General features: G+C 37.8%; 1 protein-coding gene across 3 annotated transcripts in view; it reads left to right on the top strand.

Moving 5' to 3' along the window:
- The window catches only part of TRMT2B (tRNA methyltransferase 2 homolog B), a gene marked incomplete at its 3' end in the record, with an annotated part of 140493 nt that overhangs the window by 21561 nt on the left and 91974 nt on the right, over nucleotides 1–26958 (top strand). For all 3 annotated transcript variants that reach the window (XR_013995443.1, XM_081080893.1, XM_081080892.1), the window contains exons 6-11: nucleotides 11494–11640; nucleotides 12756–12850; nucleotides 13186–13400; nucleotides 13565–13666; nucleotides 14445–14564; nucleotides 14793–14892. Coding sequence is in view for 2 of the 3 variants with exons in the window: in XM_081080893.1 (XP_080937019.1) it covers nucleotides 11494–11640; nucleotides 12756–12850; nucleotides 13186–13400; nucleotides 13565–13666; nucleotides 14445–14564; nucleotides 14793–14892 (779 nt within the window). The remainder of the gene's footprint in view (nucleotides 1–11493; nucleotides 11641–12755; nucleotides 12851–13185; nucleotides 13401–13564; nucleotides 13667–14444; nucleotides 14565–14792; nucleotides 14893–26958) is intronic.

Below are 26958 nucleotides of genomic sequence, written 5' to 3'. Positions count from 1 at the left end.
AACCGGTTTTGGCTGGATAATTTTTTGTTGTGTGGGGCTCTTAGGTACATTGTAGGATGTTTAGCAGCATCCCTGACCTCTACCTATTACATGCCATTAGTTGTGATAACCAAAAATGTTTCCAGATGTATTGTTGTATTTTGGGGGGCACAGTCACCCGTAGGTGAGAACCAGTGCCCTTAAACGAAAGTTATATTCTTCTCTTTTCAGATGTGCTTCTTTTATTCTCACTTTATTAAATGGTAGCATCATGTACTAGAAACATGTGTCATCTAAGTCTCTTCTGTTCTATTACTTTTTGGCTTCTGTTCTAATTCCCCCTTCCTCCTCAGCCACATTTAATCATTCTCTAAGTCCTATCAGTTTTCCTTTCTAAAAATACCTTGACTTCATCCTTTTCTCTCTGTTTTCACCGCCATCATCACCAGCACCACTCTATTCCAAGCTACTATCCTCTCTCGCCTCCAAATTGGCTCCACTAATTCCAACCCTCTGCCTCCATGTCTCCACACTGCAGCCAGAGCCATCCTTAAAATGCAAATGAGATCATAGCATTCTCTTTCTTAAAATTCTGCAGCAGTTGTCCAATAGCTTTTGAAATAATTATTTTTTTATTTTGGAGAGAGGGGAGGGAGGGAGGGAGAGTGGGGGGAGAGAGAGAGAGAACAGAGAGAGAGAGAAGAGAGAGAGAGAGAGAGAGAGAGAGAGAGAGAGGGAGAGAGAGAGAGAGAGAGAAACATCGGTGTGAGAGAGAAACATGGATTGGCTGCCTCCTGTATGCTTCCTACTGGGGATAGAGCCAGCAACCCAGGCATGTGCCCTGACCAGGAATCAAACCAGGGATGCCACTGTTAGATACTGAGCCACACCAGACAGGACCCCGATAAAGTTTAAAATAAATTTTAAATTCCTTACATTTTCCCTTAAGGATCTTCATGATAAGGTCCCTAGTCTCATCACCTGCCACATCCTCACATTCTTTCCTCTTTCCATTTGTATTGAACCAGAGGTATACTGCCAGCCTATCTAATTCCTGCCGGAGGCTGCCCTCTTTCTAGAATGCCCTCAGTTTTCTTTGCCTGGTTTTTACTTATGCTTTGCATTCAAAGCATCAGATTCTGTAGAAAATCTTATTTGACTCCTCAGTCTGATTAGGGATTCTCATTGCATATCTCCTGTTGTAGCACTTGTTACACCATATTGCATTGTCATGTCCTGGCGCTTCCCACAATGGATGTGGAGGTAGTAGCTGTGTATTATTTAACTTCGTAGCCTAGCATTTAACACAGATTCAAACACATAGTTGGTCCTTATCAAGTGTTTGGTGACTGAATATCTCTTTGCAATATTTACCCAAGTTTCTAGCCCTTTCAGCTTTTGTTGGGCAAATTTCTACCCTCTACATCCATCCAGACGAATTCCTCTTCCCTGCAGAATTTGTTTTGGACCTAAGATCCAACCCAGTAGATACTTAAATACAGGCCAGATGCCCATTGAAATAATAACAGTATCAGATAGACAGACAGACAGACAGACAGAGAGCATGTGCTGTGCTGTTCTCAATTTGTTTGTACCTTTGTTTCCCTTCCCCTATTACTGGTTATGTCATTCCATTCCATTAAGATCATAGAATAACCCTAGTCTGCCCCAATTTGAGGTTTAAATATATTAACTCAGAATGTGAATTTTATGGGAGTTGTCAGAGCACCAAAAATTAGAAGGGGGTCTTAAATATTATCAAAGAAATACAAGTACATAGTTTTAAATGTCAAATAATACTAATAGGTTAGAAAGGAAAAATGGTGCTCTTCTGTCCCACCCCTCTTACCTTGAGTCTTGCTCCTGAGAAACAAAAGCCATTATTGTAGCTATGTCTTCTGGTGTTCATATTTCTAAATAGTACATTATTATATTCTAATATATCATGATTTGTCAAATTTACAGATTATATGTTGACTTCCAGTTATGACATGTAAGAATTTATCTCTCTTATTTTGTCTCTCCTCCCAAACTACCTGTCTTCTATTTTTATAGCACAATATTTAATGTTTATATTGTTATGACTATGTAGATATTCACTCCTGAGCCAACTAGGTATACTAAGATTTTATTTTTCTTTATTGTACAAATTTTTCTTTCATTTTATATAATGGAAAATTAAAAATATTTGAAAGTAGAGAATGGTATAACACACCAAATATACCCATTACCACCTTCAACAACTTATCAAAATGTGTCTAATCTATACTCTCGTCTACTTTCTACCTTTAGATTAGTTTGAGGCAAATTCCAGACATTATATTATAAAAAATGTAAATACTATACTTGAGCGTGAGTTCTAAAAGAAAGGACTTAATTTTTAAATGTAACTCCATACTAGAAATAAATGTTTATCCCATAATATCTTCAAATGTCCAGTAAATGTTCAGATTTTATGCTGATTTATCTCATAAATGGTTTGATTTTTTTATAGTTGTTTGTTCAGTAGTCAAACAGAGTAGACAGATTGTGTTTAATTAACATGTCTCCTCAGTCTCTCTTAATTTGTAACATCCCCCTTAATTCATTTTTTTGTCCTTGTAATTTATTTTTTGAAGAAACTGGTTTGTTTTCCTGTGGAGATTCTCACATTCTGGATTTTGCCAATTGAATCCCCATGATGTCACTTTTTTCCTCTGTCTCCTGTGTTTCCTATAAACTGGTGGATCTGGTGTGTTGATTAGATTTAGGTTTGATTTTTTTTTGGTGTGATTGTTTTTGTGAATATGTGTCTCATGGACTCTCTGATGTTAAGATTGAACAGTGGATTCAGGTGTCATCAGCCTGTTCTCAATCATTAAAAAGTTTTCCATCAACTTTTCACCTACTGGTTTTAGCAGTTATTGGTAATCACTGTCTCTAGATCCATTATTTCATGAGGCTTTGTAATGCATTGATATTTTGAGTCTATCATGCCCTATTCATTTGTTTTGGTATAATTATGAACTCATGGACTATTAATAAAATTGATATGTTTTAGTCTACTGCAGATACTATTTTTGGTACTCAAATTGTTACATTTTTGGCCATTTGGAACCTCTTTAAGTTGCCTCAGAGCTCTAGATGTCTCTGGTAGTTCTGGAATGATAATTCTAGCCCATCTAAGACTATTTTCTGCCTGAGACTTGCAGTCAGCCATTTCTTCAAGGAATTCTTATCTCTTTTAGTGGGAAATTGTATTTGAAGCTCACAGTATAGGTGCCAGGGGGTGCTCATTTATATTGGGTTGGTCATATTTCAAAGACCTTTGTAGTAGACAGTTAGGGAATATTTTTTAAAGAGAAAATATATCATGAGTTCATAATGATATCAAATTAGTGAAATCAAATTTAGAATTGTAATTTTTACTTAAAGCCTTTGCTTTTTATATATATTCTTTAAATATGTATATTTAAAGACTTTTTTATTGATTTTTAGAGAGAGAGGAAGGGAGAGGATAGAGAGTTAGAAATATTGATGAGAGAAACATCCTGCACACCCCCTACTGGGGATCGAGCCTGCAACCTGGGCATGTGCCCTGACCGGGAATCCAACCTGCAATATTTCCGTGCATGGGATGACACCCAACCAACTGAACCACACCAGCCAGGGCTGCTTTATATTTTTATTTCTTGTCTCTCACAATACAATTTTAGTCCTGACAAGATTAGTTCAATTACTTTTTTATTTCATCCATATATGTAATTTCAGAATAACAGTACCAATATTATTACCAAAAAAGGATTACTGAAAAGAGCTCAGGGTTTCTGTCTAGTGTCAAATCATTGTGCCTCTTGCAATAATTTCTTTGTGGTTAAGCCACTAACTTAATACTTGAAACATAGGTGTTTTTGTTTTGTTTTCATTTTGCTTGCTTTCAATTTGTATGGGTTGATTATTTTTCTTTTTGATTAAGTTTTGTTTTATAATTTAAAAAATATGTTTACATGGTTCCAGAGATAAATATGCAAAATAAAGATTCATTTAAAGTAAGTCTTTCAGCCTGGCTGGCTTGGCTCAGTGGATAGAGCATCAGCCTGTGGACTGAAGGGTCCTGGGTTCGATTCCGGTCAGGGTGCATGCCTGGGTTGTGGGCTTGATTCCCAGTGGGGGGCATGCAGGAGGCAGCCAATCAATGATTCTCTCTCATCATTGATATTTCTATCTCTCTCCCTTCCTCTCTGAAATCAATAAAAATATATTTAAAAAAAATAAAGTAGTCTTTCATCTCTGCAGCCTTTACCAAGTTACAACTCTCCTTCTATGGGTTACAATTGTTATTCATTTTTGCTTATTTTAAGAAACAAAAACATATTTGTATTTCCCCTTTTCTTAGCTGAAAGGTAGCTTAATGTGGACACTGTTCAGCACCTTGTTCAGATTATTACAGTTGCTCCTCTTTCCCCCTGCATAGCTCCCCTCCACCCGGTGTCCCCCCCCCCCCCGCTTTTACACCCCTCCCCCGTCCTCGTCCACAGGTGTACGATTTTTGTCCAATCTCTTCCCGCACCCCCACATCACCTTCCCTCAGAGAATTGTCAGTCCACTCCCTTTCTATGCCCCTGATTCTATTCTATTCACCAGTTTATTCTGTTTATCAGATTTTTTATTCACTTGATTTTTAGATTCACTTGTTGATAGATGTGTATTTGTTGTTCATAATTTGTATCTTTACCTTTTTCTTCTTCTTCCTCTTCTTAAAGAATACCCTTCAGCATTTCATATAATACTGGTTTGGTGATGATGAACTCCTTTAGCTTTTTTTAATCTGTGAAGCTCTTTATCTGACCTTCAATTCTAAATGATAGCTTTCCTGGGTAGAGTAATCTTGGTTGTAGGTTCTTGCTATTCACCACTTTGAATATTTCTTGCCACTCCCTTCTGGCCTGCATAGTTACTGTTGAGAAATCAGCTGACAGTCATATGGGTACTCTCTTGTAGGTAACTGTTTTTTTTCTTGCTGCTTTCAAGATTTTCTCTTTGTCTTTTGCCCTTGGCATTTTAATTATGATGTGTCTTGGTGTGGTCCTCTGGATTCCTCTTGTTTGGGGTTCTCTGCACTTCCTGGACTTGCAAGTCTATTTCTTTCACCAGGTAGGGGAAGTTTTCTGTCATTATTTCTACACCTCCTACCGGACTCAATGTGCTTTTCTCTTTCCTTCTAGTTGTAGAATTTCCACTCAGCCAGCCTTCCTGTGGTTCTGGATGATATTCGTTTTGTCTTTTAGTTGTAGTTTTAATGTGGTTGTGCACGGCAGCAAGTTCAGGTGTTTACCTATGCCGCCATCTTGGTTCACACACTATATATATATATATATATATATATATATATATATATATATGTAAAATACTAGAGGCCTGGTGCACGAATACGTGCACAGGTGGGGTCCCTTGGCCTGGCTGGCTATTGGGCCAATCAGGGCTGGCTAGCCAGGGAAGGGATCATGGGAGGTTAGCTGGCCATGGGAGGTTGGCTGTGGGAGCACATTGACCACCAGGGGGCAGCTCCTGCGTTGAGCGTCTGCCCCCTGATGGTCAGTGCACGTCATAGTGACTGGTCTTAATGGCCACTTAGGCTTTTATATATATAGATACTTCATTTTATAGCTGCATAGTTCCATATGGTATGATGGATTTTACAGCTTTTAGGTTTTTCTTGTTGTCATTTTAAATATATTTTTTTTGATTTCAGAGAGAAAGGGAGAAGTAGAGAGAGATAGAAACATTAATGATGAGAGAGAATCATTGATGATCTGCCTCCTGCACGACTCCCACCAGGGATTGAGCCCATAACCCAGGCATGTGCCCTGACCAGGAATCAAACCATGAGCTCCTTGTTCATAGGTCGACACTCAACCACTGAGCCACACTGGCCCAGCAACTTTTAGTTTATATTGGCCTAAATAATTATCTCATTTTTTAATTGGCTTAGTTTTCTATGAACCTATTGCTATTTTTTCCCCAGATGCTTTAAAAGCTTTGTCAAACATTCATCAATATTCTCTATATGCTTAAAAACTTGAGTTCAGTTTTTCCCCTGAAGACCTTTTCCTACGAGTTTTCCATCTTAGGCTCCCGAGGTCTTCTGCATGGCTGTTATCCTGGGACTCCCTTTGCTGTTCTGTCCTGTCTCCCCTGTTTCTTAGATCCCCTGTCTTCCTTTTTCTGGTTTACACCTCATTTAGCTGGAGTACAACCTTAGCTTCCTGAGGAAGGGTGCCTAGGAGATAAAGTTTTAGTGTCTTGGCATGTCTGTAAATGTCTTTTTTCTTTCCTGACATATGACTGAGATTTTTCTAGATTTCAAATTCTGGGTTTGAATCATTTGCCTTTATAAACATGAAGATATGGTTTCATTGTCATCTAGCCTTCAACGTCATAGATATTCTCTCCCCTCTTTTTTTCCTCTAGAAGCTTTAGGGAATCTCTTTATCCCTGAAACTTCATGACCACGTGGGCCTTTTAAAAATTCATTGTGGTGGGTAACTTTCTAGGCCTTATCACTCTGGAAACGCATACTTTCAGATGTGATTAATTTTCCTGTATTATTTTTACCTCCTTTTATTTTTCTGTTTTGTCTCTATATCTTCTATTATTTAGATTTTGATTCCAAGTATTGATTCCTCTGCTATTTTTTATTTCTTTGCCTTTTTGTCAAATTTTCTTGACATAAATGCCAACATCTTTGTATAATTTTTTCTACTATACTAACTTTAGTTTTCAAAAGATTTTTCTTGTTCTCTGATTGTTCCTTTTGTAGAATATCTTGTTCTTTTTAGTAATATAATTTAGTAATGTAATATATGTGTGTGTGTTTTTCTGTTCTTTTTTAAAAAATATATTTTTATTGAATTCAGAGAGGGAGGGAGAGGGAGAGAGAGATAGAAACATCAACGATGAGAATCATTGATTGGTTGTCTCCCGCATTCCCCCTACTGGGGATCAAGCCCACAATCCGGGCATGTGCCCTTGACTGGAATCAAACCTGGGACTCTTCAGTCCACAGGCCAAACCAGCTAGGGCTTTCTGTTCTCTGAATTGTCTGTTTCCTTCAGGATTTTTTGCTGTTTGTTTTGGGTACTGTCTTTCACAATGGAGGCTTTATCAAATAGTTGGTGATACTTGGCTGACTTCATTTAAGAGTGAGGCATTAAAAAACTGATTAGCAATTCAGCTTGAATGGATTTGTTGATTCTTGGCTTCACTGCTGTGAATTGTATGTGTCGGGGTTCCCTTGTGTGTTTCTTTCAGGAGGTCATTACTCTGGGGATATTCAGTTTCATGAGAAAATCATTTCCAAGTTTCCTGCCAGGCTGCTGGCCTTCTAGAATTTGGGTATGGAAGGGGGATTTGGTTCCAACCATTAAAAATGAAGATTTACATTGAAACTTTCTGTTTCTACTTCACCACTACCACCACCATTGTGCTTGGTAAGCTCCAAATTCAGAGCTTTTGTGGGTTCATTTTCTCTTGAGAATAAAACACTCCAGTCTCCTGCTAGAGGAGGATGATCATTCTTGGTAGGATGAGGATGTTTGCCAGTTTTGTGCCTAGACTTCAACCAAACCTTGTTTTTAGCCCCGTTTCTTACCTTATATCTACTTCCTCCAGTACCTTGCACCTTCAAGTTTGAGACTTCCCAGGGTTGTTTGGAGCAGGCAAGCTTTACAGCTCATCAGGTCCCCCTTTATAGGCAATCCAGATAGCTCGTACACCATCCAGGTCCAGGAACCCACGCCAGACTGTAGATGAGAGAGTCATTAATTCCTGGCCTTTTAACAAGTCAATTGTCATTCCAGTCTGCCTTCCATCTTTGAAGACTTTATTTAGTTTGCCCTTGTTGTCTTTTAGCTGTGTTATTTCTTTTATTTATTCATTAAAAAAATACTGTTGAATACCTACAAGTGCCAGACATTATTCTTAGGTGCTTAGGATACAATAATGAAGAAAATAATCCTTCTCTCATAGAACTTACATTTTAGTAGGGAGAGAAAGATTAAAAAAACCACACACACAATAAAGTAAATTACAGGTATATGGTATGTTAGAAGATGGTAAGTGTGGCTGTGGTCTGAATGTGTGCCCCAGGTTTTCATATGTTGAAATTCTATTATATTAAATTGTATTCCATACTATATATAGTATAACCTTAGAATGTAAGGGAAGGAGGAAAATGATGGTGCAGGAGAGAAAGAAGGGAGAATTGGTAGAGCAATGAGTTTAAATAAGCTTATGTTTTTTTTTATACCTTTATATAATTTTAGTAGGATTTTTAGGAGGGCTATTATTTTTTTTAACCAGAAGACCCCTTCACTCCTTTTAAAATTTTTTTTTATAGAGATATTATTGACATATAGCATTGGTAAATTTAAGGTGTAAATGTGTTGATTTGATACATTTATATATTACAATATGATTATAGTTCCCTCCACTATTAATACCTATTTCCATATGAGAAAAGGAATCTCAGTCTCTATTTTATAAATGAAGATACCGAGGCCTGAGCTCATACCGTGGAGATGCTGTATTTCATATTTACTTACCCACTATCTTCCAGGTCTGACTCAGTTTTTCAATTTCTTGTCCTTCCAGGACCTCAGTGACATTTGAATCTTGTTTCCAAAAATAAAAAATTATTTACCCACCAGCCAGTAAACAACAATTGAGCCAGTTTTTCTTCGAATCAAAATTTGAAAAATACTTTCAGTATTTTTTTTTAGTCTTTTTTTTTATTGCTTAAAGTATTACAAAGGGTATTACATATGTGTCCATTCCCCCCCCCCCCGCCCTAGACAGTCCCCCAGCCTCCCCTATCCCCCAGTGTCTTATGTCCATTGGTTATGCTTATATGCATGCATACAAGTCCTTTGGTTGATCTCTTACCCCCCTACCTCCTGTCCCCCAACCCTCCCCGGCCTTCCCGCTGCAGTTTGACAATCTATTTGAGGCAGCTCTGCCTCTGTATCTATTATTGTTCAAAAGTTTCTAATGGTCTCTATTATCCATGAATGAGTGAGATCATGTGGTATTTTTCCTTCATTGACTGGCTTATTTCACTTAGCATAATGCTCTCCAGTTCCATCCATGCCGTTGCAAATGGTAAGAGTTCCTTCCTTTTTAGAGCAGCATAGTATTCCATCGTGTAGATGTACCACAGTTTTCTAATCCATTCATCTACTGATGGGCACTTAGGCTGTTTCCAGATCTTAGCTATGGTGAATTGTGCTGCTATGGACATAGGGGTGCATATATCCTTTCTGATTGGTGTTTCTGGTTTCTTGGGATATATTCTTAGAAGAGGGATCACAGGGTCAAATGGGAGTTCCATTTGTAGTTTTTTGAGGAAACTCCATACTGTCTTCCATAGTGGCTGCACCAGTCTGCATTCCCACCAGCAGTGCACAAGTGTTCCTTTTTCTCCACATCCTCTCCAGCACTTGTTGTTTGTTGATTTGTTGATGGTAGCCAGTCTGACAGGTGTGAGATGGTACCTCATTGTTGTTTTGATTTGCATCTCTCGGATGATTAGTGACTTTGAGCATGTTTTCATATGTCTCTTGGCTTTCTGAATGTCCTCTTTTGAAAGGTGTCTATTTAGATACTTTGCCCATTTTTTGATTGGATTGTTTATCTTCCTTTTGTTAAATTGTATGAGTTCCCTATAAATTTTGGAGATTAGGCCCTTATCAGATATGACATTGGCAAATATGTTTTCCCACACAGTGGATTTTCTTGTTGTTTTGTTGATGGTTTCTTTTGCTGTCCAGAATCTTTTTATTTTGATGTAGTCCCATTTGTTCATTTTCTCTTTAGTTTCAAGTGCCCTAGGAGCTGTATCAGTGAAGAAATTGCTTCGGCATATGTCTGAGATTTTGTTGCCTTTGGATTCTTCTAGAATTTTTATGGTTTCCTGCCGTACATTTAAGTCCTTTATGCATTTTGAGTTTATTTTTGTGTATGGTGTAAGTTGGTGGTCTAGTTTCATTTTCTTGCATATATCTGTCCAATTTTCCCAACACCATTTATTGAAGAGACTATCTTGGCTCCATTGTATGTTCTTGCCTCCTTTGTCAAATACTTCATAGATCTAGAACGAACTCTCCAAAAATTCATCTGGAATAAAAAAAGACCCCAAATAGCTGCAGCAATCCTGAAAAAGAACAAAGTAGATGGGATCTCAATACCAGATATCAAGATGTATTACAAAGCCACTGTTCTCAAAACTGCCTGGTACTGGCACAAGAATAGGCATATAGATCAATGGAACAGAATAGAGAGCCCAGAAATCGGCCCGAACCAATATGCTCAATTAATATTTGACAAAGGAGGCAAGAAAAATATGTTCAGTATTGATAGGCATTTGTTGTATTGCGTTTATGTGATATAGCAAAGTGATAAAGTGTAGCCTTAATTGATTTTTACCCTCTAAGGCAGCACTGTTTTTTGGTATAACTTCCCCTTCTATACATAATTTTGGGATTGTTTGAAAATACAGTGGACCTAGAATACATGTATTTTAAACACAAAAGGACCCAGCAAATCAGACAATGTGTCCTGTTGTGGCAGCAACAAGCTTGTATTTGACTTGTGTTCACCAGGAGGAAATGAAGGAGTCGACTAAACTATGCTATAATTGGTACCTGGTTATATATAGAAATACATGGGCTTACATCAGGAAGTTATAGGTAGGAATAGAATCATAGCATCTGAGTAGTAAATTAGGAATTGCTGCCAGGAGAAATTCACATAAATGGAAGATTATTGTATTCCATACTATATATAGAATAATCTTAGATTGTACATACAAATAAAATACCTTTCCTGTTCATTCATGCCTTCTTTCAATAATAATTATTGAGCAACTATTATGTGCGAGACTAAGGATACAACTCTAAGCCTTCCTGCAGCTTCCTGTTTGGAATGCAATGGATTATGTCCTTCTGTAAGGTGAAAGGGCAGAGTTCATGTTTCTTATATTACTTTATTAGTTTGCTAGGGCTTCCATAACAAAATACCACAAACTAGGTGGCTTAAAGAACAGAAATATATTTCTTCATAGTTCTAAAGGCAATGTCTGAGATCAAGATGTTAGCAATTTAGCCCAGCCAGTGTGGCTCAGTGTTTGAGAGTCTACCTATGAACCAGGAGGTCATGGTTCAATTACTGGTCAGGGCACATGTCTGGGTTGCAGGCTCCATCCTCAGTGTGGGGCATGCAGGAGTCAGCTGATCAATGATTCTCCTTCATCATTGATGTTTCTATCTCTCTCTTCCTCTCCCTTCCTCTCTGAAATCGATAAAAATATTCAGACCTTATCTCCAAATACAGTCACATTCTGAGGTACTAGGAGTTAGGGCTTCAATATGTGAATTGGAGGGGAGGGTTACAATGCAGTCCATAACAATCACTCAGCATAAATAATCATCTGTGTAACTTGTTAGTTTTGCCTGTGTAATAATAGTGTTTTCTTCCTAGTACTATGAAGTATTCCTTCGACAGTCCCCATTGGAGCCCTGCCTTCTGTTTCATGAAGGTGGACACTGGCGTGAGCTCACAGTCCGCACCAATAGCCAAGGGCACACAATGGCCATCATTACTTTCCATCCCCAGGAATTAAGTAAGGTGAGACTCACAAGATGATACTGGGCAGCTTCCATAGCAACCCCACCACTACTGTGCTACAGTTGGCTTTTGGAAGTTTCAGAGCAGATAGCAGAAACTGCACATCCACAGAATATCTGTGTGGGTTGGGAAGAGGGGTTGATAATGCATTATCAAACCGTGGAGACTGAGGCCAGGTTACCAAGTTAATTATCATGTGAGGACCCCTAAGTATTTTCATAAGAATTTGGCCCATGGAAGTTTGTAGGTGCTCTACTAAATCCAAAAACCAATTCAATAGAGACTAGAATATAGTCAAAATGTCATAACCCAAAAATTACTTTACATTTGTAATGCACTTGGAGCTTTCAAACATTCACACGTTAAAATATTCCTGTACTCGTGTGATCATCTTAACCCACTTGTGAAGTACATGGGAGAAGGAGAGGTATTGTCATCCTCATTTCACAAATGGGCAAATGGAGGCATGTAAGTACCCAAGGTTACAGAGTCAGAAAATAGCCAGGCTAGGGTTTGAACCTAAGTCATTAATTCCTGGCCTTTTAACTCTATAGCTCCAACATAGTTTATTGTGATATATCCTGTGTTAAGCTAATGCTTAGACTCTCTGTAGTGATGTAAGCATTGTAAAATGTTCTGAACTCAAATAAAGGACTCAGTTACCATGCTCATTCTCTTCCTAGCACTTTTCATTCTCCTATCACTCATGTCCTCTGAGGTGATGTTTGGGTGAGTGGTTGGGATGTTTGAAATGGAGAAGTATGAAGGGAATTGAAAGGTTATTTCTTCTTTGTGATGGGACAAAAGCTTAGTTTAGCTCCTGTTTACAAGAATAACTCACACTTTCTTTAAAGGGGCTCAGACTAGAGAAAGTATGTATCTATGTTATAGGATTTGTCAAAAGCCAGCAAGGAAAGCGATGCTTCTACTGAGATGTGAAAACAAATTATTTTTTGTCCTATAGAACATTGCTTTGTGTTAAGTGTTATTTATAATAGGATTAGAGAACTGTGCCCTCTTGTGTGACTACTGAAGGGCTGATGATTGTGGAGCCAGGAGAGAAAACTTGTCAGAGATGAGTCTTTGCTTGATCCCTAATTTTGTGGTCTGGGCAGGAGGAGCTCTGTGCTCAGAAGGAAACTGTAAAGGAGTTTTTCATCAAAGGTCCAGGAGCAGTCTGTAACTTGACATCACTGTACTTCCAGGAAAGGTAAATCTGGGACAGCCAAACAAGCACGAGGCAGATGGCTTGCCATAGTCTGGGTTGGGGATTGCTGTGGCAGGGCTGCTGATTATGGTGGATCAGGGCTAAGTGGTATTGGTCCTCGTATACCATACAGGTCCAGGAACCCAGGCCAGACTGTAGATGAGAGAGTGTTTGCATGTATCTCCATCCCATGAGAGGGGAATTCCTACAGAGCTCTCAGGGCCATGCCATAGAGCATGTGCCTCCTAAATGAGATGCTAGGGTCTCCCTCTCCAACCAAGCACTAGAGAGAAAATGGTCTACCATTCCAAGATTCTTTCTTAAAAATTCTTTTCCAGCACCAGGACCCGTTGCAGCCATCAGCAGTCCCCCTTCCAGCTCCTTTTTGGGGAACCCCACATCTTTGAAGAGCTCTTGGGCTTGAAGGTCCGCATCTCTCCAGATGCCTTTTTCCAAATTAACACTGCTGGTGCAGAGGTACTGTATCAGACCATAGGGAAGCTGAGTGGAGTGGACTCTAACACCATCCTCCTTGATATCTGCTGTGGAACTGGTAAGTGGTAGCCCAGGGCCGAATCTACATGCTGTCTAGCTTCCAAACTCCATTAACCCAGCACATTAGGTCTGGGGTGGGGAGGTGATAGTAGTGGTGCAGGCATAAACTCATTAGTTTAAAACCCTAAAATACCCTCCTCTCATTCTCTCTTACTTCCCTAGGTGTGATTGGTCTCTCTCTGGCTAAATATACCTCCCAGGTCCTTGGGATTGAATTGGTGGAGCAGGCGGTAGAGGACGCCAGGTGGACTGCAGCCTTCAATGGTACACTGCTCTCAGTCTGGGGAAAAATGAAGAGCTGCAGTTGTTACTATGCTATGAAAACTGTTACATGGGGGAAAGGGCATATACTGTATCCATGACCTGTGGGGAGGAAGAGAGGGTGTTCTGGAGTGGTCAGAGTTGGGTCCTGATGGTTTTCTGAAAGAGATCCCAGTAGCTAAATCTTTTCTTCTATCTAGAAGCAGAGCCTGAGGGAAGAAATAAGCCGAACTGATAGCAGGGGAACTTGTCACAACTTTGGATAATATAGAAGAGCCTCTTGACATTAGACTCATGAGGCACCAGAACATAAGACAATAGGTTTCAAGCTGTTTTTAGCAACAGAATCTTTTCTTTGAACAAAATCTTATGCCAAACTGCGATATAGAAAACAGATCTTTTTGTCCCCCTACCACACCTTCACACAACTCTGGTGGCTCTGTGTGAAAAACCTTCAATAACAGAAAAACACTTGAGTAAAAGTCAAGGTTCTCTTCTTGGAATAGGTTCTTATGTGCTGTGTGAGTCACACAATTATAAAATAACACTGTCTAGCGGGCCTCTCAAGCGGAAAGGCCTATTGAGATATTGCAAGGGAAAGCACATTGGAAAAATGAAGCAGGTCCAGAAGCATTTCTTTCATTGTTATTCAGAGATATGCTAGGTCCAAAGGGAGATGGCAGAGCCCTGGCTCCTGTACATTTCTATAAAGCTAAAGCTCCCTGCACCTCACTGGTGGGCATGCGTTTTCATTTATGTCATGTGGGCCTCTCTTCTGCAGGCATCACCAACTGTGAATTCTACGCTGGTCAAGCAGAGAAGATTTTGCCACAGCTGCTAAAGTCAAAGGAAAATGGGCAGTTAATTGTTGCTGTGGTAAACCCAGCTCGGGCAGGACTGCGTAAGGATGAATAGCTTTCCCGCTTTAGAACTAGTTGGATGTTCCCATGATGTTCCCTAGCTTTAGTCCCATTCCCATACCACGTTAACGGTGCCCCCATTGGACTGACTCTGAACCATTTTTCTCCTCTATTCCTCACCAATTCTAGGTGCTGGCCAGTTCAGAGTTTGTGATAACCCAGATCATGATAGTTTAATTATATTAATAGCAATGTCTTTCTGCCTTCAGATTACCAGGTGGTTCAAGCCATTCGAAACTGCAGGGCCATCTGCACACTAGTTTTTATTTCCTGCAAGCCCTATGGTGAAACCACTAGGAACATCATTGAGTGAGTCTTGATGTCTTTTTTTAAGTTATTTTTTTCCTGATGATCAAAGTAATTCATGTTTATTTTGAGGAATTTGGAAAATAATGACACTAAGAGTCAATTATAGGGTTCAGTCTTGGGTGAGGTAAGTGAAGCAACTTACTTCTGTTTATAACTTAAAGGATGCCCAAAATCTCAGTAATTGAGATTCATTTTTAATGTCATATTTTCAAAAATAAAAATTAGTACACAAATCAATGATGACCAAAATATTAAGATTGTTTAGAAAGGTGAGATCCACTCTTCCACTTGATGAACCTTGCCTCATTCATCTTACCCTAATCTTGGCCCTGGTTCCAATAAAACTTTATTGATATAATAAGCAGCCAACCTGCAGGCCATAATTTTTTAATTTGATTTTCCAAAATATTGCATAAAAATATATGTGTCTTGATTACTGAGTTGTTTGGGTTTTTTGGCATCCTATTAAATTTTGCATCCAAAGTGAATGCGTCTTACTTCATCTTAGTTCTGGCCCTGGTCAATTATTTTGATTTTTTTGAAATGTTGTCTTCTTGTAATCTCTCTCTCTTTTTTCTCTCTCCCTTTCTCCTCCCTCTTTTTATATTAATAATATAATTTATTTGTAATATTCAAACCACATAGGTGGGTATAAACTACATATGATATGATTGGATAAAAAAGTGAGATTTAAAGGTAAATGAATTGAAAGGATTAAGCAAATTCAAACAAACACACAAAAAAATCCTCCCTCACAGACACAGACAGTAGTATGGTGATTACCAGAGGGAAGGGAGTAGGGGAGGTAGAAGGGATAAATGGTGATGGAAGGAGACTTGAGTTGGGGTGGTGAACACACAATACAATGTATAGATAATATATTATAGAATTGTACACCTGAAACCTGTATAATTTTATTAACTAATGTCACCCAATAAATTCAATAACAGTAAATTAAAACTGAAAATAAAAGTGAATTGAGCTTTGAAGTCAGTGAGCTAGAAAAATAACAATAAACCTAGAGGAAACTGACGGAATAAGTCAATAATGTTAAAAAATCCAGAAATTAATTAACTACAAAACCAAATCCTGTGGACTCAACAAATAAACAAGTAGGTATTATTGGAAAAGTAAAATAAAATAGATATATAAACCAAATTAAGAATATAAAGGAATAAACATAAAAATGTAGTCTTAAATGAGAAAATGAGCATAACTAGTAATATGAAGACATTTTAAAAAATGATAAGAAGTACTTTGTACAACTCCCTTGCAATACATTTGAAAGCCAAGATGGGTGATTTTCTGGGAAAATGCAATGGCTAATACTAATTCCAGAAGATATAGTAAATCTAAATAGATCAGTAACCATGGAAACGAAATTGGGAAAGTTGTGAAAGAGCTTCTTCTACCCCAAATGATAGCATGGAGCCCATGTGTTTCCAGTCTTATTTCCTTGTCTACTCTTGCACATTTACTCTTCCATTTATACTTTATTTTTATTATTCTGTTTAATTTAAAATATATATATAATAAAGGCAGCATTTCAAATCAATGGGAAAAAGATGGACTATTCAATAAATGACAGTGGACAACTGGCAAGCCATGGTGAAAAGAAAAGTTGGATATGTGTCTCATACTGTATACCAGGATACATTATAAAGGAGTTAGAGATTTAAATGTAAAAAGGGGAAATCATAGAATTTCTTTATAATCTTGGAGTGCAGCAGCCCTTTCTAACTATGAAAATTCAGAAGCCATATAACAAAAATTTGTTAAATTTGGCCACATACAGAGTAACTTCTTTCTTCATTATACCATGTGCAGAAATGAATTCAAAATGGATCATAGAACTAAATGTAAGAGCTAAAACATGGGTGTAAATCATTGTGACCTTGGGTTAGGCAAAGCTTTCTTAGATATGACATCAAAAACCCAAACAATGACAACAACAAATAAATAAAAACACATGGGGCGGCTGGTTGGCTCAGTTGGTTAGAACATGGTGCTAATAAATAAAAACATAAATAAATAAGTCGTGTGTGTGTGTATATGTCTGTAATTGGACATCATCAAGGTTAAAAAAAAACTTGTGCTGCAAACCCTTTCATAATTCACAAACATTTATATTTTCTTTTCATATCCTCTGTTCATTTTTCTTTTGGGCTGTGGTTCTTGTCCTTATCGATTTCCAGGAATTTGTTATAAATTAGAGAAAAAAAGGCTTTGTCTTTGATGTGAACTGCAAATTTATTTCCAGTGTGTATGTTGTCTCCTGTCTTTGCTTTTGGTGCTTTTTATCATACAAGTTATTAAGTTTTTAAACTGTTTTACTGAGATATAATTCACATATCATATAGATCACCTATTTATATAGTTTGTTGGTTTTCCAGAGTTGTACATCTGTCACAACAATTGTGGAACATTTTCATTAAGCCAAGAAGATATCATGCACCCCATTTCTCCCAAAACCACCATCCTCACCCTAGGCAACCACAAATCTAGTTTTTCTCTACTGATTTGCCTAGTCTGAACATTTTCTACCAATGGAATCATACAATATGTGGCCTTTTGTGTCTGGCTTCTGGATACCAGTCCCTTAACAGATAAATAATTTGCAAATATTTTCTCTTATTCTGTGGGTTCTCTATTAACTTTCTTGACGGTATCCTTTGAAGCCCAGAGTATTTAATTATGAATATGTCCAGGTTGGTTTTTTATTGTGCCTTGTGATTTGGGTTTTAAGGTATGTTACTAAGTGAAAGCCAGGTGTGCAAAAATTGTTTATGTAATAATAAACTATCTGTGAAAAAAGGGCAAAGGATGAAGATAGTAGAGATTTGTATTTGCTTGTATATGCATAGAGAAACTCTGAAGTTATATAAGAAACTGATGATAGTAGTTATCTCTGGTGGGGGAAAACTGCAGAGATGGGAGTCACAGGTGGGAAGGAGACTTTACCGTATACGTTTCTATGTTATTTCATTTTCAAATAAAATGAAAATATTCATTGTGAAAAACAGGTTTTAAAATGCAGTTATTAAGAGCAAACCTAGGATTCTGCTAACATTCATATTGCATAAAACAATAAACATGGCCTCAAAAAGGCAAGAAATACTTATTTTGAAAAGCCAGTATATGCATATGGTAGAAAAAATTCAGCGAGTCTCTTTTTTACTTCTGACCACTTGTCCTTCAGATATCACCACTCGTACCAGTTTCTTGTGTAGTCTACCAGAGATATTCTGTGACTATACAAGTGTTTGTATGTGTATACACGTACATGTATGTGTCATACCATCCTTCTCTCTTTAAAACAATAGAAACAGACTGTTAACACTGTCTGCACCATGCTTTTCAGTTAACAAAAGATTTTGGTGATTTTCCCACAGTGATGTAGAATCTGCATCAATACTTATAGGTCTACTTGATTTTTAAAATAGGCTGTACAGTTTTTTTCTCTCAAAAAGTCCAAAACACATATGAACTTTTACTGAAAACAATAAAATACAGAAACACCAGATTCTCATTTTAAAGTAAAATTGACAGCATTTTCCATAACTTTCCTAGTACTGCACCATTCTTATCACTATTAAAAAACAAAACCAAGTTCCAGAACTAAAATAATCAATGAACTTTTAAACATTCTTCTCACAAATATGTCATTTAACTAGTCCCTTACTAATGAATTTTAAGGTTGTTTGTACTCGATTTTTACCACCATTTTTCAGTGAATATCCTTGTACATATATTTTTGCACATATGTGGAATGTTTTGTGATGAATAAGTAAGTGTATGTGATCGTATATGTATTAGGTAAATCCCTTATGTGGAATTGCCAGGTTAAAGGATCTATATACTCTTAACATTTCCATATGTTTTATTCCCCCCTTTTAATTAAATTTATTGGGGTGATATTGGTTAATATGATCATATAGGTTTTAGGTGTGGGTTTCTATGTTACAAGATCTGTACATTGCACTGTGCGTCCACCACCCAAAGTCAAATCTTCTCCCATCACTATATGTTAGGACCCCATTCACTCCCTATCCCAGTGATGGCGAACCTTTTGAGCTCGGCGTGTCAGCATTTTGAAAAACCCTAACTTAACTCTGGTGTTGTGTCACATATAGAAATTTTTTGATATTTGCAACCATAGTAAAACAAAGACATATTTTTGATATTTATTTTATATATTTAAATGCCATTTAACAAAGAAAAATCAACCAAAAAAATGAGTTCGCGTGTCACCTCTGACACACATGTCATAGGTTCGCCATCGCCATCACTGCCCTATCCCCTTCCTTCTGGCAACCACCACACTGCTGTTTGTGTTCATGAGTTTCAGTTTTATATCCCACATATGAGTGAAATCATATGGTTCCTAGCTTTTTCTGACTGGCATTTCACTTAGCATAATATTCTCAAGGTCCACCGACAATGTTGCAAATGGCAGTATTTCATCCTTTTTTATGGCTGAATATTATTCCATTGTGTATATGTACCACTTCTTTTTATCCAGTCTTCTATCAAAGGACACTTTGATTGTTTCCATGTATTGGCCACTGCAAATAATGCTGCAATGAACATAGGGGTGCATATATATTTTTGGATACGTGCTTTTGAGTTTTTCAGATATATACCCAGGAGAGGGATTGCTGGGTCATAAGTTGGTTCTATTCTTAATTTTTTTGAGGAATCGCCAGACTGCTTTCCATAGTGGTTGTACCAGTCTACATTCCCATCAGCAATGAATGAGGGTTTCCTTTTTTCTACAACCTCGCCAACATTTATTGCTTGTCTTGTTGCTAATCGCCAGTCTAACAGGTGTGAGATGGTATTTCATTGTAGTTTTGATTTGTATTTCCCTAATTGCCAGTGTGGTCAAACATCTTTTCATATATCTATTGGCTCTTTGTATGTCTTCTTGGGACAGGTGTCTGTTCAGGTCCTCTGCCCACTTTTTGATTGGGTTGTTGTTTGGTGTTGAGTTTTATGAATTCTTTTTTAAAAATATATATATTTTATTGATTTTTTTACAGAGAGAAAGGGAGAGGGATAGAGAGTTAGAAACATCAATGAGAGAGAAACATCGATCAGCTGCCTCCTGCACACTCCCCACTGGGGATGCGCCCACATCCAAGGTACATGCCCTTGACCAGAATCAAACCTGGAACCCTTTAGTCTGCAGGCCGACGCTCTATCCACTGAGCCAGACCTGTCAGGACATGAATTCTTTATATATTTTGGAAATTAAATCTTTGTCGGAGCTACTGTTTGCAAATATCATCTCCCATCTGGTTGACTGCCTCTTTGTTTTCTTGTCATTTTATTTTGCTCTGCAGAAGCTTTTTAGTTTGATAAGTCTCATTCATTTATTTTTGCCTTTACTTCCATTGCCTTTGGGGTGAAGTTCATAAAATAATCTCTATGACCAAGGTCCATAAGTTTGGTACCTATGTTTCTTCTATGTGACCTATTGTTTAGGGTCTTATATTTAGGTCTTTGATCTATTTTGAATTAATTTTTGTACCTGGGGACAAACTTTAATACACTTTTATTCTTTTGCATGTGGCTTTCCAGTTTTCCCAGTACTATTTATTGAAGAGACTATCTTTACTCCATTGTGTGTTTCTAGCTCCTTTGTTGAAAATTATCTGTCCATACACATGTGGTTTCTTATAGCTTGGCTCTCTATTCTGTTCCATTGATCTGTGTATCTCTTTCTCTGCCAATACCATGCTGTTTTGATTATTGTAGCTCTGTAGTATATTTTGGAGTCAGGTAGTGTGATACCTCTAGCTTCGTTCTTTTTTCTCAGGATTGCTTTGGCTATTCGGGGTCTTCTGTGGTTCCATACAAATCTGATGATTGCTCCTTCTATTTCTTTAAAAAATAACATTGGCATTTTGATGTGGATTCCATTAAATCTGTATATTGCTTTGGGTGATATGTCCATTTTAACTATGTTGATTCTTCTAATCCATGAACATGTGATACTTTTTTCATTTTGTTGTATCTTTTTTCTTTTTAAAAATATATTTTTATTGATTTCAGAGAGGAAGGGAGAGGGAGAAAGAGATAGAAACATCAATGATGAGACAGAATCACCAATCAGGTATCTCCTGCATACCCCCCACTGGGGATCTGGCCTACAACCTGGGCATGCGACTTCTTGGTTCATAGGTTGACACTCAACCACTGATCCACACTAGTTTGGCTTTTTCAATCTCTTTCTTTTTTTTTAAAAAAATTATTTATTTATTTTAATAAATTTTTATGTTGAAAGTATTACATATGTCCCCTATTTTTCCCCGTTTACCCCCTCCAGCTCACCTCCATCCCCTTCCCCCCTGCCACAGGCCCTTACCGCCTATTGTCTCTGTCCATGGATTATGCATATATGTATACAAGGTCCTTGGTTGATTACCTCCCACCCACAGACCCTCCCCCGTCTTCCCACTGAGATTCCATGCTCTGTCTCATTCTTCCATGTCTCTGGATTCACTCCATTCATCAGTTTATTTTGTTACTTAGATTCCACATATGAGTGAGATCATTGTCTTTCTCTGACTGACTTATTTTACTTAGCATTATACTCTCTAGGTCCCTCCATGCTGTCTCAAAGGGTAAGAGATCCTTCTTTTTCACTGCTGCATAGTATTCCATGGTATAAATATACCACAGCTTTTTTTTATCCACTCATCTAATGAAGGGCACTTGGGCTGTTTCCAGATCTTAGCTATTATAAATTGTGTTGCTATGAACATAGGGGTGCATACATTCTTTCTAATTTGGATTTCAGGTTTCTTAGGATATATTCCTAGAAGTGGGATCACTGGGTCAAATGGCAGTTCCATATTTAATTTTTTGAGGAAACTCCATACTGTTTTCCATAATGGCTGTACCAGTGTACTAGGGGTCTCTTTTCTCCACATCCTCGCCAGCACTTGTCATTTGTTGATTTGTTGATGGTAGCCATTCTGACAGGTGTAATGTGATACCTCATTGTCGTTTTAATTTGCATCTCTCTGATGATCAGTGACTTTGAGCATTTTTTCATGTCCCTTAGCCAGCTGTATATCCACTTTGCCCATTTTTTTATTGGCTTGTTTGTCTTCCTTTTGTTAAATTGTATGAGTTCCTTATATATTTTGGATATTAACCCTTTATTAGATGTATCATTGCCAAATATGTTCTCCCATACAGTGGGCTCCCTTTTCGTTTTGGTGATGGATTCCCTTGCTGTGCAGAAGCTTTTTATTTTGAAGTAGTCCCATTTGTTTATTTCTTTATTCTATTTTATTTTATTTTATTTTATTTTTGTTGTTTTTTTTATTGCTTAAAGTATTACAAAAAGTATTACATATGTCTCCTTTTTTTTCCCCCCCGCCCATGACAATCCCCTGGCCTCCCCTACCCCCCAGTGTCTTATGTCCATTGGTTATGCTTATATGCATGCATACAAGTCCTTTGGTTGATCTCTTACCCTCCCCCCTCCTGCCCTCCCACACTCCCCGGCCTTCCTGCTGTAGTTTGACAGTCTGTTTGAGGCAGCTCTGCCTCTGTATCTATTTTTGTTCATAAGTTTATAATGGTCTTTATTATCCAGAAATGAGTGAGATCATGTGGTATTTTTCCTTCATTGACTGGCTTATTTCACTTAGCATAATGCTCTCCAGTTCCATCCATGCTGTTGCAAATGGTAAGAGTTCCTTCTTTTTTATAGCAGCATAGTATTCCATCGTGTAGATGTACCACAGTTTTCTAATCCATTCATCTACAGATGGGCACTTTGGCTGTTTCCAGATCTTAGCTATGGTGAATTGTGCTGCTATGGACATAGGGATGCATATATCCTTTCTGATTGGTGTTTCTGGTTTCCTAGGATATATTCTTAGAAGTGGGATCACAGGGTTAAATGGGAGTTCCATTTGTAGTTTTTTGAGGAAACTCCATACTGTCTTCCATAGTGGCTGCACCAGTCTGCATTCCCACCAGCAGTGCACAAGTGTTCCTTTTTCTCCACATCCTCTCCAGCACTTGTCGTTTGTTGATTTGTTGATGGTAGCCAGTCTGACAGGTGTGAGATGGTACCTCATTGTTGTTTTGATTTGCATCTCTCGGATGATTAGTGACTTTGAGCATGTTTTCATATGTCTCTTGGCTTTCTGAATGTCCTCTTTTGAAAGGTGTCTATTTAGATCCTTTGCCCATTTTTTGATTGAATTGTTTATCTTCCTTTTGTTAAATTGTATGAGTTCCCTATAAATTTTGGAGATTAGGCCCTTATCAGATATGACATTGGCAAATATGTTCTCCCATGCAGTGGGTTTTCTTGTTGTTTTGTTGATGGTTTCTTTGGCTGTGCAGAAGCTTTTTATTTTCATGTAGTCCCGTTTGTTTATTTTCTCTTTAGTTTCCAATGCCCTAGGAGCTGTATCGGTGAAGAAATTGCTTCGGCATATGTCTGAGATTTTTTTGCCTTTGGATTCTTCTAGTATTTGTATGGTTTCCCGTCGTATATTTAAGTGCTTTATCCATTTTGAGTTTATTTTTGTGTATGGTGTAAGTTGGTGGTCCAGTTTGATTTTCTTGCATGCATCTGTCCAATTTTCCCAACACCATTTATTGAAGAGACTATCTTGACTCCATTGAGCGTATTGGTTGGGGCTGATTTCTCGGCTCTCTATTCTATTCCATTGATCTATATGTCTGTTCTTGTGCCAGTACCAGGCAGTTTTGAGAACAGTGGCTTTGTAATACAGCTTGATATCTGGTATTGAGATCCCACCTACTTTGTTCTTTCTCAGGATCGCTGCAGCTATTTTGGGTCGTTTTTTATTCCAGATGACTTTTTGGAGAGTACGTTCTAGGTCTGTGAAATATGTCATTGGCATTTTAATGGGAAGTGTGTTGAATTTATAGATTGCTTTGGGCAGTATGGACATTTTAATGATGTTGATTCTACCAATCCAAGAACATGGTATGTTCTTCCATCTCTTTATGTCTTCCTCTGTCTCTTTTTCAACATCCTGTAGTTTTCTGAGAAGAGGTCTTTTACCTCTTTAGTTAAGTTTATTCCTAGGTAGCTTAATTTTTTTGGTGCGATGGTAAATGGGATTGCTTTTTTAGTCTCTCTTTTTGCACATTCACTATTGGTGTATAGAAATGCCATAGATTTCTTGGCGTTAATTTTGTATCCTGCTACATTGCCGAATTCTTTTATTAAGTCTAATAGTTTATTGATGGAGTCTTTAGGGTTTTTTAAGTATAATATCATGTCATCTGCAAATAAGGACAGTTTTACTTCTTCTTTTCCAATTTGGATGCCTTTTATTTCTTCTTCTTGTCTAATTGCAATGGCTAATACTTCCAGTACTATGTCGAACAGGAGTGGTGAGAGGGGGCATCCCTGTCTTGTTCCTGTTCTTAGGGGAAATGGTGTTAGTTTTTGTCCATTGAGTATGATGTTGGCTGTGGGTTTGTCATATATGGCTTTTATTATGTTGAGGTATGATCCTTCAATTCCCACCTTGCTGAGAGTTTTTATCAAAAATGGGTGTTGAATTTTGTCAAACGCTTTTTCTGCATCAATTGATATGACTAGGTGGTTTTTTTCTTTCAATTTGTTTATGTGATGTATCATGTTTATTGATTTGCGGATATTGTACCATCCTTGCATCCCTGGGAAAAATCCTACTTGGTCGTGGTGTATGATCTTTCTGATGTACTGCTGGATCCGATTTGCTAAGATTTTGTTGAGGATTTTGGCATCTTATGTTCATGAGGGATATTGGCCTGTAATTCTCTTTCATTGTGTTGTCTTTACCTGGCTTTGGTATTAGGGTGATGCTGGCTTCATAGAATGAGCTTGGAAGTGTTCCTTTCTCTTGGATTTTTTGTAGTAGTCTGAGGAGGATGGGTTGTAGTTCTTCCTTGAATGTTTGGTAAAACTCCCCTGTGAAGCCGTCTGGTCCTGGGCTTTTGTTTGCTCGAAGCTTTTTGATGACTGCTTCAATTTCTTCCATAGTTATTGGCCTATTGAGATTTTAAGATTCTTCCTGATCAAGTTTTGGAATGTTGTATTTTTCTAGGAATATATCCATTTCCTCCAAGTTGTCTAGTTTGTTGGAGTAGAGTTGTCCATAGTATTTATTAACAATCATTTGTATTTCTGTGGGATCTGTTGTTATTTCACCTCTATCATTTCTGATTTTGTTGATTTGGGTCCTTTCTCTTTGCTTCTTGGTGAGCCTGGCTAGAGGTTTGTCAATCTTGTTTATCCTTTCAAAGAACCAGCTCTTTGTTTCATTGCTTTTCTGTATTGTTTTTTTGGTCTCTATGTCATTTATTTCTGCTCTAATCTTTATTATCTCTTTCCTTCTGCTCACTCTGGGGTTTTCTTGTTGCTCTCTTTCTAATTCTTTGAGATGTAGATTTAGATGATTTACTACCATTTTTTCTTGTTTGTTTAGATAGGCCTGTAGAGCTATAAACTTCCCTCTCAGGACTGCTTTCATTGCGTCCCAAAGGTTTTGGATTGTTGTGTTTTCATTGTCATTAGTTTCCAGGATGTTTTTAATTTCTTCTTTGATCTTATTGGTAACCCAATCAATATTTAATAACGTGCTATTCAGCTTCCAAGTGTTTGAGTACTTTGAGTTGTTTTTGTTGTAGTTTATTTCTAATATTATGGCTTTGTGGTCTGAGAAGATGCTTGGTATGATTTCAGTCTTCTTGAATTTGGGGAGACTTTGTTTGTGACCGAATATGTGGTCTATTTTTGAAGATGTCCCATGAGCACTTGAGATGAACGTATATTTTGTGGCTTTGGGGTGAAGTGATCTGAAGATGTCAATTAAGTCCATCTGATCTAGTGAGTCATTTAGGATTGCTGTTTCTTTGCTGAGTTTTTGTCTAGCGGATTTATCCAGTGATGTCAGTGGTGTATTAAAGTCTTCTACTATGATTGTATTGTTGTCTATCTCTCCCCTGCTGTCTTCCAGGAGTTTTCTTATGTATGTGTGTGCTCCTGCATTGGGTGCATATATGTTTATCAGGGTTATATCCTCTTGTTGTATTGATCCCTTTAGTATTATGAAGTGGCCTTTCTTATCTCTTGTTATGGCCTTCACTTTGGGGTCTATTTTGTCCGATATAAGTATTGCTACCCCAGCTTTCTTTTCCTTTCCATTTGCCTGAAAGATATTTTTCCATCCCTTCACTTTCAGTCCATGTGAGTCCCTTCTAATGAGGTGGGTCTCTTGTAGACAGCAAATATATGGGTCATGTTTTTTTATCCATTCAGCCACTCGATGTCTTTTGATTGGACCATTTAGTCCATTTACGTTTAAAGTTATTATTGAAAGGTACTTGTTTGTAGCCATTTCTATTTTTTTGTGTGGCTGTTTTCTTTCTGGGCTTTTTAGTTCTTCTTTTTACACCATTCCCTTTACCATTTCTTGCATTGCTGGCTTGGTGGTGATAAACTCCCTTAGCCTTTTTTTGTCTGTGAAGCTTCTTATTTCCCCTTCAAGTTTGAATGCTAGCCTTGCTGGATAGAGTATTCTTGGATTCAGTCCTTTGCTTTGCATCACTGTGTAAATTTCCGTCCATTCTTTTCTGGCCTGATGTGTTTCTGTTGAGAAATCATTTGATAATCTGATGGGGGATCCTTTGCAGGTAACTCTCTGTCTCTCTCTTTCAGCCTTTAAGATTCTGTCTTTGTCTTGTACATTTGCCATCGTTATTATGACGTGTCTTGGTGTGGGTCTTTTGGGGTTCATCTTGCCTGGGACTCTCTGTACTTGTGTAACTTTTTTCTTCCCCATATCAGGGAAGTTTTCTGACATTATTTCTTCAAATAGATTTTCTAATCCTTGCTGCTCTTCTTGTCCTTCTTGCAGCCCTATTATGCGTATGTTACTTCGTTTCATGTTGTCCCGAAGCTCTCTTAGGCTCTCCTCCTGCTTTTTAATTCTTTTCTCCAGTTGCTGTTCAGATTGAGCTTGTTTCTCTGCCTTATCTTCTAATTCACTAATTCGGTCCTCTGCTTCTTCTAGT

Source organism: Myotis nattereri (genome assembly GCF_964212035.1).
Source record: "Myotis nattereri genome assembly, chromosome: X".
In the NCBI taxonomy this organism is placed as follows: domain Eukaryota; kingdom Metazoa; phylum Chordata; class Mammalia; order Chiroptera; family Vespertilionidae; genus Myotis; species Myotis nattereri.
The sequence above is the reverse complement of the archived record's forward strand: the minus strand, read 5'-3'. Positions and strand labels throughout refer to the sequence as shown.